Source organism: Neltuma alba, unplaced genomic scaffold, assembly GCF_004799145.2.
Source record: "Neltuma alba isolate B1F8T4 unplaced genomic scaffold, ASM479914v2 tig00011501_pilon, whole genome shotgun sequence".
Lineage (NCBI taxonomy): Eukaryota > Viridiplantae > Streptophyta > Magnoliopsida > Fabales > Fabaceae > Neltuma > Neltuma alba.
In genome coordinates this window covers 12,482-31,611 of record NW_021636169.1, presented here as the reverse complement: position 1 = coordinate 31,611, position 19,130 = coordinate 12,482, and the positions used below count along the sequence as shown (strand labels likewise).

At 32.5% G+C, this 19,130-nt stretch overlaps 2 protein-coding genes and 1 pseudogene across 3 annotated transcripts; 2 read left to right on the top strand and 1 right to left on the bottom strand.

Moving 5' to 3' along the window:
- Window positions 1–714: 714 nt before the first annotated feature.
- Window positions 715–4,891, top strand: LOC114714424 (DNA-directed RNA polymerases IV and V subunit 4-like). Of its 2 annotated transcripts, none has more exons than XM_028899167.1 (11): window positions 715–795; window positions 1,012–1,076; window positions 2,165–2,236; window positions 2,403–2,471; window positions 2,620–2,700; window positions 2,916–3,027; window positions 3,116–3,193; window positions 3,346–3,379; window positions 3,454–3,522; window positions 4,512–4,621; window positions 4,712–4,891. In XM_028899167.1, exons 2-10 carry the CDS (start codon window positions 1,034–1,036, stop codon window positions 4,584–4,586), a joined length of 633 nt encoding a protein of 210 aa, XP_028755000.1. In that variant the 5' UTR covers window positions 715–795; window positions 1,012–1,033; the 3' UTR covers window positions 4,587–4,621; window positions 4,712–4,891. The 2 variants fall into 2 exon arrangements, with proteins under 2 accessions (XP_028755000.1, XP_028754999.1); XM_028899166.1 differs by having other exon boundaries at window positions 2,617–2,700.
- Window positions 4,892–7,687: 2,796 nt separating this feature from the next.
- Window positions 7,688–9,265, top strand: LOC114714395 (coiled-coil domain-containing protein 39-like). The gene is made up of 6 exons (XM_028899136.1): window positions 7,688–7,961; window positions 8,247–8,369; window positions 8,497–8,601; window positions 8,715–8,837; window positions 8,927–9,094; window positions 9,251–9,265. Exons 1-6 carry the CDS (start codon window positions 7,842–7,844, stop codon window positions 9,263–9,265), a joined length of 654 nt encoding a protein of 217 aa, XP_028754969.1. The 5' UTR covers window positions 7,688–7,841.
- A 1,676-nt stretch (window positions 9,266–10,941) lies between these two features.
- On the bottom strand, window positions 10,942–14,244 carry LOC114714427 (glucan endo-1,3-beta-glucosidase 5-like; annotated as a pseudogene).
- Between the last annotated feature and the right edge of the window lie 4,886 nt (window positions 14,245–19,130).

Sequence of the window (19,130 nt, the reverse complement as noted above, 5' to 3'; positions counted from 1 at the left end):
TCATTGTTAAAGTATTAGATGGTGGTAAAGGAGAAATGTTACTATATGATCAAAAATAATAATGGTTACACTTTAATCTGGAGTATGACAATAATCAACTATTATTATATAAAGTTAAGAGTATGGCCGTCGTATATACAATTAAAATGCTAATCTAAACTTGTACTACTTTTTGTCTAATTGAAAAGGTACATAGTTAAAATACTGAAAAGAAATAGTTTTCCAATTTAATTTTGCATGAGGTAACATCTAGCTAGCTAAGTCACTCTATCTACCCAAACAATTTTTTTTCTTTTGCTTTTTTAGGAATTATGTTTTTATATTAGAGGATGCAGAGACCTAATCTATTGTGCAATTGGTTTTCTTAGGCGGTGCATAGCTTTATTTGGTGTGAATAATTATTCTTTCAATTATATTATTTATTAATTTATTAATACTATGGATAGTAGCTTCATTGATAACCACACGTCACATGCTTCCTTATAGTAATGCAAAATCATTTGAGGAAGCGGATTTAGTGAAGTTATTAAACATTTTGTGATAAATATATTATACATGAAAATTAAATTGGTAAATTATATTTGAGAAATATTTAAGTACATTCTTTCCGCGCATCGCACGGGAGAATTAATGCTAGTTTATTTTTTATATAAAAATTGTCTTACTTGCAATTTTAATTCCATTTTCTTCTTCCTTGGAACTCCCGGCTCTGGGTGGGTCCCGAGTTCGGGGTTTAAAAGAAAGTGGCCGCTCCCCCGTCTTCGGTTTCCTCCTTCTCCGGCGACCATTTTCTCGGTAAGCTACTAAGCTTAGCTCTGATTCTTTTTCCTTTCAAAACCAATCCTTCTTTTTATGCTCGCCAAGGTGAGGCATGTGAAAGAAGAGTTCTTTCTTTCTTTCGAAGTTGCAAATATGAAAATAATTTCACCACTTCGAAATAAAACCCTGTTGGTCGTTACGATCATTGGGTTGACTGTGTTACCTACATTACTCTTCTTATAATTTTTGTAGGTTAAATCAAGTTTTACGAGTGATGGAGAAAGGAGGAAAGGGGTATTCGCCGATGGACAAAGGAGGTCAGTTCATCTTTCTCGTATCGATGTTTTTTAGGGGTGATTCGGGTGAAAGTGCTGATTTTTGTTTACTCGTCACTTTTTGTTTTACGTATCCGATTGATCGTCTAAGAAAATTTTTATAATCTTTAATTAGTTTGTAAGCTTGTTTGTTTTCCTACATACATGGTGGAAACGGGCCTCTGTATCATTTTTTTTAAAAATTTTTTGTATTCTGAATTGAATTTTGGCCTGATGTTGCTACGAAATGTGCTATTCTTTTTGGCTTCGCCTAAGGACAATCAGGAACCCAAAGTGATCAATCTTCCTCTGCCGCTTATTGGACGGACTATTTAATTGGAAGATTTTAAGTCTATGACTAGGTTATTCTCCTGAGCCAACAGCTACCCCGCGTCTCGTATGTATGTTGCACTTTTGTAATTCGCGCCTGCTGTACGAAAAAACGACAGCATTTTAATATGTGAGGATGATCTCGGCTGTAAAATTCAACTCCATGAATGATGAGTAAGCAATTCCCAAATTTGGAAGGAAAAAAAAATTGACCTTCAAGAATGACTTTAATGGTCATCTTCACGACAGCTAAATACCAAAATTCGGCCTCCAAGAGTGATGAGTAAACTGAGGAGAAGTGAGCAGAATGGTACGTGTATCGTCTATGAGCTTCTTCCCTCCCTCCCAAATAGATGTTTTTTTGTCTCGAAGTGAAGTTCTGATTGAGGTTAAAAGGCAGAGAACGCTAGGATTGAATTTCATATTACACTGATAGGATCCTGCTCACTTACTGAAACAGTCATTTTATTTGTGCAATAAACACGCATTAACAGAACTCGTAGCAGACATTCTGAATGCCAGCTGCACATAGTGGGTTGTATTTTGACCATCTAAGGTGGATATATATTAGGTTGCCCATGCTAAAAGCTCTCATGCCTTGTATATTGCGACCTATGTGACGGCAAATCTGTATTGTTGCTGATATGAAATTTATGTGCTGATGTGGGTTCTTTGATCTTGCCGCCATCAATTGGTGATGCATGCTAATAGTCAAACCATTTTACGATTTAAAACTCTATTGCCCACTTTTTTCTTTGTAGGATCCTTAAAAGGGAAAGATGATAGTGCTCCGAAATCAGCCAAGGGGAGGAAAGTTCATTTTGCTGAAGAAGGTTAGCAGTACATCTCTACTCTCTTCATACTGCCTCTCACTAAAGTATGAAAATCATAAAATTTTCTTAAGATGCTGGAACTGAAGTTTACATGATATTGATCTCGTTTACAATTAGTTGTATAATTTCCTTACTAATTGAATGATGTAATTCTTGTGTATTATAGGCTCTTTTGAAACCATATCAGGTAGTTCACCAATGTCTGGGGGAAAAGCCGCTAGCACACAGTTTAAAGGTATTATTATCTTAACCTTTTTTTTGGTAGATACCCTTTTTACAATCTTTAAATATGTTTCCATTTCCCATTTTACCAGTACTAAGTTCTTTTTTTATATATATGTATTATGGTATTTTTCATTTTCATGGCGATTGGAATAAAGGAGGAAAGGGAGAGAAGATTGCAAATGGAAGAAAGACTCCTTTGTCTGAAGGCTCAAAATCATCAGAATTTGGCATTGAGCAGGGTTGGTAGTCGCCTTAATCTTTTACTTGATTGTTGACCTAAACAGTATATGCACTTGCTTTTAACATGTAAAATATTGCGGTGGCTGGGCCTAAGAATTGCATCGGACATATATCTTCTTGTATTACTTGATTCCTTTTAGGACTCTAGGTTTGTGTTGATAATACTCATCTGATTAATATCAACAGTTTTAAATCTTCTTGGTGACTCATGCAGAACTTCCGAACAATGTCAAATGCCTGATGAATTGTGAGGCTGCTGATATTTTACTAGGAATTCAAGATCAGATGACAATATTATCTAAAGATCCAACTATCAAAATACCTGCGTAAGGGAGCATTAAAGATTTTCTTCTTAGGTTGAAGAGATGCTTTGGTTACTGTTTATCTGAAAATTTTCTTTTCTTCCTGTTCTAGATCATTTGACAAGGGACTGCAGTATGCCAAAAGCAATAGCCATTATACAAAGTCGGAGTCTGTTAGGAGCATTCTAGAGTATCCTTAATTTTTCAGATTGGTATGTTTATAGGATTGTGTTCGGTGTGCCTAGGTGAGTTTGCATGGATAAATAGTACTAATGCTTGGATGTGACTTTCCTCTTTATTCATAATGTTCATATATTGTTTGAATCTTGACTATAAGATTAGGCCTTTGGCAGATCTTGGTGTCTCTGATGCGGAGGTATCATTCCCCTTCTAGTTTCCCTTATTCTTGCATATTCTGTAGGGTTCCTGACAATAAATCTTGAACTGCAGCTATGTGTGATTGGTAATGTGTGTCCAGAAACATTGGAAGAGGTTTATGCTCTGATCCCGTCACTTAAGGTATGAAATGTAGAAGTCATAATGAATTGAGAATGGGCATATCTCGTTCATTTAAATTTTTATAGGAAGGAATGTAAAAGGTTGTTATCGAAAATTGTTTTTTTAACTATATAATGGAGGTATTTCACGATTATTGAACAAATATTTATTATAGAAAGGAGGCCTTCAGTGGATGAGTAAATTGGCTGGTGCAGAAATGATTTATTTAGGTCTCCAATCCTCTGATGTTAAATCTGGGAAGCTGTTGATAGACTTGGTAACGTTCATGATATTATCATGTGATCCAGCTCTGGGAATTGGTAGAAAATCATTTAATGTAGCTTAAACATATACAGAGAAGGTCGCTAAAGCCGCTAGTGAGAACAGTTGGGCATATGGTGAATGATACTAAGAAGGATACTCAAGGAAGTTATCAAATTGGTGAATGATATATTTGAAGAATTAGTTGTTGACGTGTAATTCATGTAGCTAACCTTGTTTAGCGGAACAAGACTTATGTCTATTGTTGTATGGTGAGGGATATCCCCATATTTTGTTTTGGCCAAATTTTCAATTGAAATTTTTGGGAGTGCTCTCCCTAATATCCCATAATCTGGAGGAATCTAACTATGTCAAAAGGATCTACTTTCCCCTCTTTCATATTTTTGACGTCTTGAGTGCTTTCTATAGTTGGCTGTTCCTTGACTTCTTATTTCCATTGTTGTCCCATTTCGGCTGCCTCTGTTTTCTGACCATATTATTTTCATGGCAGGATCAGGGTCCTGTTTTAGATATAATTTTAAGCCTCTTTTTAGTTGTGTTCTCTCTAATTTAATCCGCAATTTCAGATTTCCACTATCAATATAAAATATTAGATCTATAATAAAGCAATTATTTATGAATTATGAATAGCATGACTCACTTCAAATCGTGTAAAACATGCTGGAAAATGTGTCTACTCACACACACACATGTATATATGTAAACGTGGCAATTCATCACTGTTGCAGGTCAGGAGAAGCAGGATCGAAGGACTTCTCAGAGATATGTTAAAAGAGCTTGGGAAACTTAAGAAACCCATGTAAAGCCACGTGATGCAAGGGAAAAGGCCTACTTGCTGGTCAGTTTTCTCTTATTAAGCATCAGTTCAGAATTTTCCTTTTGCTTCTTTACTTCTGTATCCAATTTCCCCCCCTGGCTATATATGCAGGTTTTGAATACTTCGTGGCATGTTGAATACTGCAGATTTATGAATGTAGAGATGTAGAAATTAATTAGCGTTCTGTGAAACATTGTGTATTATGAAAAGCACTTTCTGAAAGAGCATGTTAGCTGCTTCTGAGACAAAATATCAAGCTTAATGCATGTTTTATATGCCTGCTTGAGCTAATATTGCCCACATGTACCTTTTTTTAAAAAAAAAAAATTATCTGCTTAGTTAAGAATTTTGAAATTAAATAGAGTTGGTTCTGAATTCAATCCAAAATAAAATTTTAGGGATGTATGGTTTCTAACTTTAAGACTTGATTACAATACTTCTATTTGGAGTGATTTTAAGTATCTTTGTAAGCATTTTCTGCACTAAGAGGTATGTCTTAACTCTGGTAAATTCCGGGAACTTAGCTCACTCACATTTTTGTTGTATAAAAAAAAATACTTCTTTTTGGACTTACTCTCAAATGCAAGCAAGTTTGAAAATGAAAATTATTTAAACCTAGATTTGATCTAAATAACTATCTTCCTGTATATTTTTAGTTCCAAAAGAAATATAATCTGAACAATGACTCCGAACAATACTTGACCGGGGGGGGGGGGGACTCCGAACAATATAAATTCGCATTTCACCCTCTAATGTTACAGGGAACATACCCAGTTATCCAAGATTTCTTTAAACTGAACACACAATTTGTTATACAGAGTATGGTTGTAGTCAATTAAGGTTGTTTAGATGTTTGATTATGTTCCATTTTGGATGAAAGTCGTATGAAAAGCTTGGTTCAATTCAGATCATGCCAAAATAACCTCCTTATTCTTTTAAATATATAATGGTATAAGTTTTTATTATTGAAATTTGCAGTTAAACATAAAAATAACAATTTATGTTAAGATAATATATAATTTTGTAATTAAATTGTACAGTATAAAATAATTATGGTATATTTGCAAGCAATGGCATTTTTTGACAAGACGCTGATATCTTCACATCAACAAAAGCGTAAACTAAATTTAATCGGTCTGCTTTGGTTTGATACAAGTTTTAAGGGGCAAAAATCGAAATTTGACCCAAATTTAGTCGGCTGGCAAAGCTACAACCCAAAGTCATAATCAAATTGGAAAAAAAATTTTTTTTTTAAAAAAAAAGGTGTTTGTCATCCCCTCAACAAAACTCGAGGAATAAAAAACTGGATTAGATATTAAATCGGTTAAAGTAGTGGTTCAAAAGCTAGTAAGTCAAATTAAGGTTCAATCGGGATCAAACCGGTTATATTAAAATAATATATTCTTTTAGTCCTTAATATAAGACCCATTTAACTAATTTAATTGGATTAAGGAAATTAGGTAAGTTAGTTAATTATAAGAAATGTGACACGTTTTTTCTAAAATACCATAATCATCTTTCTTAATACTCTCTCTTCCTCTTCTACTTGATTATGTTGAGAGAGTATCCATAGGGGTAATTTAAAGAAAATTGATAAATATGAGAAATGAGTTTTATATTTAGGATCAAAACCAACTCAATAATTAGGTCCTATATTAAGGACCGGAGGAGTAATATAATTAAAAATAACAAAATACAACAATAACAATAATCACTAATAACAAAATACAAGAAAATACAACAATAATTTGATTGTAACAATAACAAAGTATTAAAAATATTGAGAATTTTGATCTTTATAATTTCTTAATAAGTAAAATTAACAATCATTTATACCAAAATCATCATTAAAATTCATTCAAATTCATAATGATTGAGATATTAGAAGTTGAATGAGAAAAAATAAGATCAATAATAATATAATTATCTAAGTCGGTTCACTCCCAGTTTATCACCAGTTCAGTACTTAAATCAAAACAAACCATTGATCGGTTTACCAATTTTCTGGTTGAACCAGTTGGTTTGGTTCAGATTTTTGCTCGTTGACAAAACTTCTCCCAACCAAGGGAAAAAATTATTGATTTCCTCTCATCACTACAAACAGCCCTTAATACTACCTCCAGTCCTAATTATAAGACCCAGTTGACTAATTTGAGGAGATTAAAAAAGTAAGTTAAGTTAGTTATTTGTAATAAATAAGTGTTGTTATTCCTAAAATATCCTTGCTAATTAAATGTATTGACTAGAACTATTATTATTAGAAGGACTGTCTTGAAAAAAGATACATAAATATGAGAGACAAAATGGATTAAGGTCTTATAATTAGGACCAAACTAAAAGTCAAACGGGGTCTTATATTAAGGACCGGAGGTAATATAATTTAATCGGGAAGAAATTATATATTTCGTAAGTGTAAGAGCAAAAACTTAACCTTCTTATTCCTTTTTATTAAAATTACTTTTTAATTTTAAACAAACTGGCCCTTGCTTAATAATTTAAATCTCGAAAATTCATTTATTTAAACTTAAAAAGTAAGGATTTTTTATTTTATCCTCGTTCTTAGAACAATTATATAGAATAATTTCTTTAAAACAAGTTTTGGAAACCAAAGATTAAAAAATCTGTTCCTAACATTATTTTGAAAAACATATAAAATAATGAAGTGGGACATAAAAGAATAGTTTGTTTTATTAGCAATATTGTCATTAATGAAAACAATATTTTATGTTTCCTCTCTAATTTCATATAACAGAACGTAACAAAATATCAAAAAGATATACTGATTTTTTTGGTATTTCAGAACAATTTTTTAAAACATGATCTTTTAATAATTATTTTCATAACAGCAAGCCCTGAGTCTTTAGAAATTTCATGAATGAGAATTACAAGATATTTTTTTTTGTTGACCATGAATTATAAGATGATAGGTGATAGAGAGATGATAATAGACAAATAATTAAGAAAATTAATAAATAGATTATAACAGACTTGGAATTAGTCTACAAGTCAAATCTTAAAGGCCTCTTCTTCAAGTTCTTGCCACTTCCACTGGCACTAGCAGCCCGCATTTTCAGCTCCTCAGATCATTTTGGCTTCTTCTTCTTCTTCTTCTTCTTCTCCCTCCCCTTTCTTGTGCCTTTGAACAACTCATCAACGGTTTCTTAGAGAGACTGTCGCTGTGTGAAATCTGAATCTCTCTCTCTCTCTCTCTCTCTCTCTGCGCTGATCGTTACGTTGCGGAATGGGACGTGCGCTATCGCTGAGATTCCGAAACATTTTTCGTCCAAAGAAGCTCCGTTACCACCGTATCTCTAACTTTTCTGATTCCCAGACTCAACCTCTTCTCGAAAATCACAATCAGGTACGTTTCAGTGTTCTCTCGTTTCAATTTGTATCCAAATCATCTCACTCGACCTCTAATCTCAATCGATTTCAGTTTTCTGATATGAGCGGTACTGTACTTGGTTTCTCAACTGTTAGATTATATATGTAGCTTTAGTTTTAAAATTTTTTTTTTGCTAATGGATGAGGACTAAACTAGTGATTTGACTCTTGAATCGTTCTTAGTTTTTGAAGTCTTGGAAAGAAAACTGTTCAATTTGTTTGATCGTCTGTTATGATAAGATCATGCTTTTTCTGTGTTTAGTTCAAGGAAGCAGAACTGGAACATGATGTTCAAGCCTCCTGGGAAAAATTATCAGCTCTAGAGAAGGAAATTGGAGCCTTGAAATCCAATCTTTCTAGGCTTGAAACGAAGCTCCAGATAAAGGTTTTAGTTTTTTCAGCCCTTGAAAAAGTTGAACCTACTTGATTATGGAATATAGTTAACTTCCTGGAAAGTTATGCAGATTTCCCGGGAAAGATACAGAAATGAGAAATTTTCTCCTATGTGACAGGCCAAAGAAGGCAATAATCAACATGAAGCAATCACAAGTCTTGAACAGAAGGTTGACAAACTGAAGAAGCGTCTTGATGATCAGATCATTTTAGCCCAAACTAAAGTATTAGTTTTTTTGCCCTTGAAAAAATATTGAACCCTCTTACATTTGAACTTTTTTCGTTCATATATGAACTATTTTCCTGGGAAGTTACAGAAATTTTCACCGCGTGACAGGCCAAAGAAGCTAGTGATCGACAAGAAACAATGACTAGTCTTGAACAGAGGGTTGACAAGTTGAAGAATTATGTTGATGGGATTATTTTGGGACATGAATATCAGAGAAAGATGAACTCTAATGTGAGTTACTACACACACTATTGCCGATTGTACCAAATAAAAAAAAATCAGTCATTTTGATTAATTTTTCCTGTTATTTTAAAAAATAGGAAATTCTTAAACAAGAAGGAGCCACTATAACAATAGAAGAAAATAATAGCAATATGGAAAAGAAAGTTGCAGAGTTGGAAACCAGGGTCAATGAGATGACTTCTTCCATGATAGATATGATCGCTGATATATCTGAGCCTAAGGATAAATATTCTTCAAACCCTCAGGTAAATCTAGATAATAAATAAATATATAATAATAAATTGTGTTTAATATCAATAATTAGATGCACTTAATGAAAGATGGGGGTGGAGTGGAGGAAAACAAATAGATAGTTGTATTTTATAGTTGGGCTTTATAAAACTGTTGTTGCTTGCAATTAGGAGTTAGCCAATTAATAGTAATTTAATTTTAGAATCCATACTTTGCATGGAGCTCAAAATTAAAATTCATAAGTTTTATAAACAATATAATTTCTAGAACTTACTTCTTTATATATATATATATATCGATGCCCTGATGCTTTCTCTTTTGCAATGTAGGAGGCACTGACTAAAATACCAGATATGATACAAGTTTCTGAGAGTGATTTAGTCACAATATGCTTCTTAATTCTGGTTTTCATTGCTGCATTTATCATTGGTAAAAATTTGTAATCCTACTTAGTGCTTCTTCTTCTTCTTTTTTCAAGTACATGTGCTGGCCGCTGGGTGAAATAATTTAGTTGTAAAAAATGTATCGTATATTGACATCTCCCCATATCATACCCCTCTCCTATTTACAAGATAGGGAAAAAAAACATTTTTTATCTTATTTATAAGTCACATTAAATTTTTAGTGTTAATATACTATTTTGTCCTCATTTATTATAGTGTACATAGTTATTTTTTAAAAAAAAATGTATATATTGAATAGGAATGAAATTAGAATGTTGTTATGTTTTAAGATAGAGTTAATTATTTTTAGTCTTATTTATAAGTTAAAGTTTAATATTTACATGTCAAACTTCAGTGCTTGTAAATAGCTGGAACCTGTGAGTAATTATTATTTTTCTTATTTGGGGATCTGTATGTAATTAGCCTTAATTTCTAGTCCCAGGGCTAGGAACGTGCGAGGATCAGGAAGGGGCGGTATGTGTTGCCAAAAAATGAAAAGGAATTCACCCCAGCCCGATGCCCATTACACTAATAACGTGTTGTAGCCCAAACCCCATCCCATCTTGAAATGGTCCATTGCCTCAACGGGCCAGCAATAATCCCAAAACTTTCTTTTGTTGCCAAAGATTTTTTTTTTTTTTTAGCTTTCGCATCTGGTATCCTAAAACAGGCCACCTTTAAGGCAGATCAATGGCTCCAGACTAATTCGAATCGTTAATTGTGGGCATCTCAAAGGGTGGGATAACTGACCAGGAGATTTAACGCTTTCCATGTCCAAGATTTGATTTTGGTTTTACATTATTACCGATTAAAAATCTTATTAGTAGACGATCTATAAATACATGTAAGTGTTTTTTAACTCTGAAAGTATGTCCTGATTCTAGTGAATCTTCACGACTCAACTTACTTAAATTTTTTTGTATAAAAAAAACTAAAATTATAAACTTGTGCAAAAAAAAAGATATTATAAAGTCCTTTGGCACAAAAATATAAAAGTTGAATCATAAGCTTCCAACACTGATTTATATAATAAAGCAAACATCAATTGACTGTCCATTAACCTGATGTTTCATGAAAACTGACAAGTAAAAGTCACGGGTTTGAACACATTTATAACTTTATACTATTAATGCCTACCTCTCTAACTGGAAAAAAATAAATTACATCAATATGCTTATACCATTTTCAGTCCATAATATAAAATCTACTTAAATAATTTGAGTAGATTAAGAAAACTAATTAAATTAGCTATTTATCAAAAATATCAATTAATTTTCCTAAAACTCTCTTTTAAATCATTGGCATTAAAAGTACTCATTGATACAAATTTTCTTAACATGCATAATCAATAAGAATAATTTGGAGAAAAAAAATGATAAGAGACAAAATAAATTAAAATTTTATATTTAGGATCAAACTCATACTCTTAACTAGCTTTTATATTAAAAACTTTCCAATTAAGGCAGTCAAGAAAACCATAATTTGTTGAAGTAAATAGTAGAATAGACATCAAAACAACCATATATTCTGACTATTCTTCAATCTTCAATACCAAAGCGTTATATGCCAATCCCTTGCACGATAGTAGTACAATGACTGAATCCTATATGCGAGCCTCCAATATCCAAGAATGCTAATGAATATCCCTATTGTCATCTTCTAGTATCTCAGCTGTCCTAGTTCTAACCGATTCATGAGAAGGGACCATGAAAAAAGAACTACCCATGAAGCCTCTTAAATCACATTGAAATGATACAACATTCCTTGCATAATGAAAACTAATCCTAAAACCCATAGGTTATATGTTGTTTGGGAGGAAGATGAATCTGACTCTTTATCAGTAACACCCACAGGAAATTTACAACCACCAACCGAAGGGTCTGAAGAGGTTACCATTCCTAGGCCATCAAAATCGCAGCTTCTTGAATCTTGCATTTGCAGCTGATAGTAACTGTTAAAAGCATAAGAGACGTTACCTTTCGCGCCAATTCCATTACATGAACCTCCATAGTCAAGCGTTGTGCAATCTGCAACACTGCAAGCTAGTCTCATATGGTTGGCCACGGTGGTCAAGTCACTAGAAGGGCTTGCCACACACCACCTTGATGGAAGATACTGAACATTCTTAGCATTCTTCAGTTCTTTATTTCCAAGGCCAAGGTTTAATGGATACTTAACCTTCCCATCGAACGAGAATATTCCCCAGTGTCTTTCGAAGCTTCCCGGAAGTGTGCTTTTTGCACCTTCATCAAGCAGGCTGAAAATATAAATATCCATTGGAGAGGAATTAGGCCTCAAGGGTGTCCCTTTGTTACTTAGAACGTGGTTTACAAGGCCTTGGTTGAATACTTTTGCAGCTGTGATATTTGTCCCAATGGCTCCATCTGAAGGCCAACCGATTTCCCCAATAACTATAGGCATCTGGCCATAACCAAGTTTAGTCAACGCTGCCACTAAAGTATCATAGTTTCCATCAAATGCATTGGTGTAAACATTGGCACCATCTGTGACGGGATGAGTAGTTCCCTCAAAAATGCATAGTCTTGGGGGAAATCTCCGTTGTCATAAAGGCTTAAAAAAGGGTAGATATTAACCACAAATGGGGAGCCATTGGAGTTGAGAAACTGAACAAGCTGAGTCATTATTTGAGTCAGCTCAGGACGGAACGCCCCTTGTGAAGGAATCGAGGACTCGTAGGCATCGGCATTACAAGGGACCACAATTTTTACATTACCAGCAAGATTTGCTTTGACTAGAGACTGTTGCAGATTGAGTACTGCAGGCATGACTAAGTTCTGAAATTGACCATTATAACTGGTCAGGAAAGGTTCATTTCCAACAGCAATGTACCTGTCATCAACGGCAGAGGGTTAAAAGGGCCTGCAGGAAATCAAAATTAACTCTCTCTTTAATGGAAATCTAGCTCTAAGCACAGGCCTTAGAATTAAAAAGCAGAAGGCATTTCTACTTCAACTTTCATCAGTTATTAGAGAAGGAGTTGTTATCAACAGTTTATCTGATTCCTTGATCCATTTGATGCCCGGACAATAAAGGCTTCTGAACTAGATCAAAAGCCATATGTAGTTACATAGCTTCGGATGTAAAGCTATTTATGTTATGCATCATATAAAAAATGTTTGTGTCATCACTATATATCAACTTAAATAATAGTAATAAGACGGAAACATGAGTTCCTTTTTCCACGCATAGGAAGTCTATCTCTGGGCGAAATAAGTGAAAGCACACAAACTTGACTACAAGTTTGCAATATATCTTTAGTTATGTCTAAATTCATTCTTGCAGCAAGCAAATACTTGTTTCATTTTTTTGAAGTTGACAAAATATACAGTCAATTAGACTTAGTAACAAAACAGAGCTACTTCTTCCTCTGGTTTACTTCCTTCATTGAGGCTAGTAGCTCTGGAACAGAACTTGATATTATTTGATAAACGCTAAAGTTTTTAATAAATTTCCATTAGAGTTTTATACTGTGGATATAAATTCTGAGTAGTCGAAAATAAGTAATTAAGCTAAAGCTTGCCATTCAGAATCGACAGCTTTATCTATTTGCAACAAATCACGATATTATTTGCTATTTGATTGATTCTTACTCAGACGCTCAAAATAAAAATAAATGCTCGTCCAGCCTCTACCGATAATTAAAAAATGAAAAAGAACAAAAACGAAGAAAACTCCGATGAAGATCAAATCATTTTGCATCTCTGGAACAGCTGAGCTCTGTAGCTCCAGGGAATCACAACTTTCTAAGAGCTTGTTTCCGCGGAGGACAACCAATCTAAAGCAGAACAGAGCGGCTCGTAATCATATGATCATAAAAGAAAAAACAGATACCCTGGAAAGATCACCGGTTTACAAAAGAATTTCCGCCCAAAAAAAAAAAAAACCTGCATCCTGAACGGGAGAAAAATGGGAAAAAGATCCTTTTGAAAGATATTTTACTCAAAACTTTCGTCCATGTTTATGTTAAACGTAAAATCCTGAGCTATCCTCACTATCATCACTTCAAACGAAATCCTTCACATTCTTACACAACTTCTACCAGGTATTCAACACAACGGGAAGCTCAAAATCCATGTTTCCTAGACAACAACTCTAGACTCCTTAATAAAATTCCGTTAAACATCTCGGGGAAAAAAAAACAAGAAGGAAATAATAAACAAGAGTACATAAAGAAAGAAGAGACGAACCTGATAGAGACACCACCTTTGCCCATATAGGAAGAAATATTCTGACGAACCCACAAATCAGCAGCAGAAGGGGACGAGCTCAACAGAGATAACATCTCGTTGGGGATCCCAACCATTACCTGAATCCCACTTCCTTTCAGAGCCGTAAGAACATCTGCCTCCGCGTCGAACAGCTTCACCTTTGGGATATTATTGTCCTTCAAGAGATCCACCACTGTCGAAGGCCTCAGCCTGCGAAACGATACCGTTCCCCAGTTCACCCCTATCGCCGATTCCACCGTCGGAACTGACCTCCAAGCAAGTAACCAGAGAAAAATGGAAGTTGCCAATCTACGCTCCAACATTCTGCAACTCAAAAACGTTACTCCTATGGGCTAAGGTTTCCAAAACTAAACAAGCAAGTTATTGATAAGAGAATTTGCGATGGAGAAGGAGACAATAACGGAGGCTATTAGAATCAACTTGGTGTGAATCGGAAGATGAAGAAGGGGTGAAGAGAGAAGAGTGAATCGCGCGGAAATGCGAGTGGTGTGTGTATGGCGAAGATGGCGCAGACAGAGCATGCTGGAGCTTCAGGAGTATTACTAAGCGGGATGTGCAGAAATTACCGAATTGCCCATGTCACGCTAAATGAAATGTCATTTCACGTTATCTTTAATATAAGAGTTTATTTGATTTTTATTTTAATTGTAAATATAAGATCTTAATACACTTTATCTCTTATATTTATCAATTTTTTTAAAAATAATTCTAATAATAATAGTAGTTTTAACTAATAGATTTGATTAATAAAAATATTTTAAAAATAATAATACCTATTTATTATAAATAACTAAGTTAACTAATTTTTTTAATCTATTTAAATTAATATATTAGCTTTTATATAATAATGACAGGGGATACTACCATGAGACGCTCCTGTTTGCGTTGCTTTCTTCCTTCCATGTCGGCGTCATGTTGCCCCGTGCTCATCAAGCTCAAATGCTCCTATCCATGGAATTCCTTGTGATGTCGGTTTGTATTTTTTTTTAATATTTCTTTAGTAATTTAACATGAGATCTATTAAAGAATAGATTGAAAAATTAAATAATAAATACAAAAGATAAAATAAATTGAGATTTTATATTCAGAATAAAATCTCACTTCTAATTAGCTCTTATACCAGGAATCAAATTAACAAGACTAATTAATTAATCATAATTGAATTATAAAATGTTGATTAAAATTAAGGAAAAAAATAATGTGACATTCAAGAGTGAATTAACAAGATACTTCTCCGTTCCTTAATATAAGACATATTGAACTAATCTGATTAGATTAAAAAAGTTAGGTAAGTTAGTTAATTATAAAAAACATGACATGTTTTTCCTAAAATACCTTAATTATCTTTCTTAATATCATCCCTTCTTCACTTACTTAATTATATTTGAGAGAGTATCTATAAAGATAATTTTAAAAAATTGATAAATATAATAAATAGATCTCATATTTAGAATTAAAATTAACTTAATAATTAAGTCCTATATTAGATATCAGATGAGATGAGTATTTATCTTTGGAGGCCTAATTGAAGATAACGTAATGCGTTGTTGTGTTTGAAGGGAATGAAGATGGATGGTGGCCATCAAAATTGGATCATTTTCATGTGATTTTAATTGGTCCAAAGCATCATGAAGTGGCAGTGTCACCTATACTTAGGGTCAAAGACATTGTGAGTAGAGAGAAGATATTCAATTATTCAGGTTTAGCTCACTTGACACGTGTTAAGGGGATGAGCTTGAAGTTGATGAACTTGTTAAAAAAAATTATAATTGATGCTTCCTAAACCATTGATTTTAAGACCTGCACTTCTTTAATTGTGGCCAAGGTCAAAACAAGAAAAACAAAATCAATGCACTAGTGACTAGACATTGTACTAAAACACTTAGTCTCTTTTCAGCGTATCACTGTAAGTTTAAAAAAAAAAAACCTATAGAAGGAATAAATAGTACTTCTTTGGTTTCAAATATGAAGCATTTTACTTAATAAAATTAAGAAAAGCCATTAAATGGTTGATATTTAAATAACAAATGGACTACATGTTAGTGAAGCATAATAATGAGAGGCAAGTAATTTTAATAAATTTTTAAATTTTGTAGACATTTTCGGTAAAAATATATTAGTTTTTCTTAAAATTTCATAAAGTATCTTATGTGTTGAAACACATAATTTTTATTGAAAAAAATCTAATATTTAAAACTAATGTGGTATTTTTTTTCTGTTTTTAATATAAGAGTTAGATAATTAATTTGATGATATTAAAAAATAAGTTAAATTATTTATTTATAAAAAATATGTTTTGATTTTTTAAATTATTTTTTAAATAATGTATTAATAAAAATATAAATTTGAAGGCAAAGAGGGAGCAGTTAAATAAAAAATTTTAAAAAGGAAGCATCACATGATGAAAAGGTGAAACGGACAAACAGAGGACCTTGCGTTCAGATTTCCTAGTAATTTTTCTAATTGCGGTCATAATTATCATATTTTTACATCTAACCAATCATCATCCTCCAGATATAACAAGGCGGCCGCAGATTTATCATTTATATGATAATAATTTTGTCGTTTGGGGGGACAGAAAGAGAGTGTACGACGGAGAGAGCAACAAGTAGCCGTAGGCGATTGGAGCCGCGTCTGACTTCGGAATCACGCCAGCCGCATCGGATCGCTTCCCTTGCCAATTGGTCCTCTCTCTTTCTCTCTCATCTCATCCTCAACTTTTTTTTTTTCTTAGTATAAAATCTAATTATTAAATTAATTTTAATTTTAAATATATCAAGTAAGTAATAGGAAATATCTGAAAAAAAAATAATTATGACATTTTAATAAAAACATATACCAATTTACTTAATTTTTTAATCTAATCAAATTAATTAAATAAGTCTTCTATTAAGAAGCGAGAAGTATTTCTTAGTTTTATACTTATCAACATATAAACTATGATCCATGACTAAACCCTTTTCTCTTGTATGTTGCATCATCAGAAAGATCAAGATTAAAAAAAATCTATACTAACTTGTCAATATAAGAGATAGTTAGATATTTAAATATTATACCCCATTTTATTTTGTCATCCAACATGTAATTTGTTCTTTAAAATATCTTTTTGGTTATACATGTCAAGGGGTTGTAATTTAAGGATAGTTATAATTAAAAAGAATACTTTAAGAAAATCAAATCATATTTATTATAAATAACTAATTCAACTAATTTTTTAATCTATTTAAATTAATTAAAGAGCTCTTATATTATCTACAAGAGATAGGATTTTATAAACAAAACTATTTCCTATGAATATTACTCCTATGATTTTACTATAAAATAGATCTTATATTTAAAATCGGATAAATATTTTACACCACAATGCGAGTCTATATTTATTGTAAAAAGTTCAAAAGTAACTACAACCGAACACAAATAACTTTTCTAAGACACAGATCATCTATCAAGGAGGTCTTGTATTGATAATCTTCAATTTAGAGTATATTAATATGATAATTTTTATAATATTTTCATTTAAATAAATTAATCCCATAAGAATTAATTGAAAAATGTCTAATTTATTTTAACATATAGTATTAATTTAATTGCAAAGTAATATACGCTATTTGGGAAAATAATTGACCTAAGTCGAACTATTTGACTATAAATTATAATTTTTTCTTAGTTAAATATCCTATATATTCAACTTTTAAACACATGAATTTTAAGAGCATATAAAATATATGACCTAATTCTTAAATTAATTTTGGTCTTAAATATAAGATCTATTTATCACATTTATCAATTTTTTTCTAAATTATCTCTATAGATATTCCCTCAACTATAATCAAGTAAGGGAGAAAGGAAGAATATTAAAAAATATGATTATAGTATTTTAAGAAAAATATCATATTTATTATAATTAACTAACTTATCTAACTTTTTTAATTTAATCAAATTAATTTAATAAGTCTTATATTAAAAACGAGAGGAGGAATACTTCATTTGCTTGTCATAATTATCTTTTTTTTTTATGAAACATCAGGGTATCCACTGGGGAACCTAGTGACTAATCCTTTCGCTGGCTTGTAGGCACCTCGATGGATGGGACAGCTGGCCCGGAGTTTTAAAGCTTTTCTATGCCCAAGGCGAGGATCAAACCCTCGACACTTGGTTAAGGGAGGATGAGCCCCACCGCTCAACCACACCAAGGGTTCGCTTGTCATAATTATCTTTCTTATCATTTGAATTACTTTAGCTAGGGACGTCGGCCGACTTAATTATCATTTGAATGAGAAAAAATCAAAATATAAGAGTACTTTAGCTTCTGGTCCGAAAAAAAAAAAGAGTACTTTAGCTAGGGACGTCGGCCGAGTTAATTACCGCAGGAAGTTGCCATGATTTGTTTTCAATGATCATACTATGTTATTTTCTATTGAATAAAATGATTGACTCCTTAAAAGTACACTTTTCTTTATTAAAACTAAGAATTAAGAATATATGCTAAGAAAATTATCTTAATCTTATCCTTAGGTCATTACGGTGTCATTCACTAAAATTGCCTTTGTGCCCTTTAATAAAAGTTCATATGCTTCCGAATCAGATACTAAGGTCCCGTTTGATACGAAGCATTAAAAATAAAGGATTGAGATTGAGATTGCAACTGAAAAAATCATTAAAATAGTATTTAGCATGAGTAATTGTTTCTTATATGGGATTAGCTAAACCCATGTATGTGAGATTGGAGAATACTATAAGGGGAAGTGGTATTCCCTAATCCCATCTTTATAGGTTTGTCTAATTTCATATAACAAGCAATCTTCTATATTAAATACTTTTTTAATGAATTTTTTCAATTGCAATCTCAGTTCCAACCACTCATTTTTAATGCCTCCTATCAAACATAACCTAGGATCTCAAAATTAAAATGCTTTAATGACGGGGTCCAATATGCTTTAGACTTTGAAAGAATTAGAATTAATAAGATTAATTAATATTATAATCCACGCAATTAATATCCTTCTTATCTTCAATAACCCCCCCCCCCCAAAAAAGAGTGTCAAGCTATGACCGGTTCACAAAGGCATTTTGTCTATATCTCAGAGGGTCCTTTTGTCCTTCAATTATGAAAGAACATTTGTCAGATTCCTATTGAGCATCGAACCATTTAGATAAGATTTTTAGCTGAATTTATTACATTCAAAATTTAAATTAATTGTTGGAACCTTTTGAAGTGACCTTAGCGAGTAAAAACCTACTGATTACTGACTACAGGTGTGTTTTAGAAGATAATTAGAATGATTGGCCAAAATAGGAAAGATAATTAGACTGAGCATAGCACGATAGTGGAAATATGACCTCTTTACACGTATGGC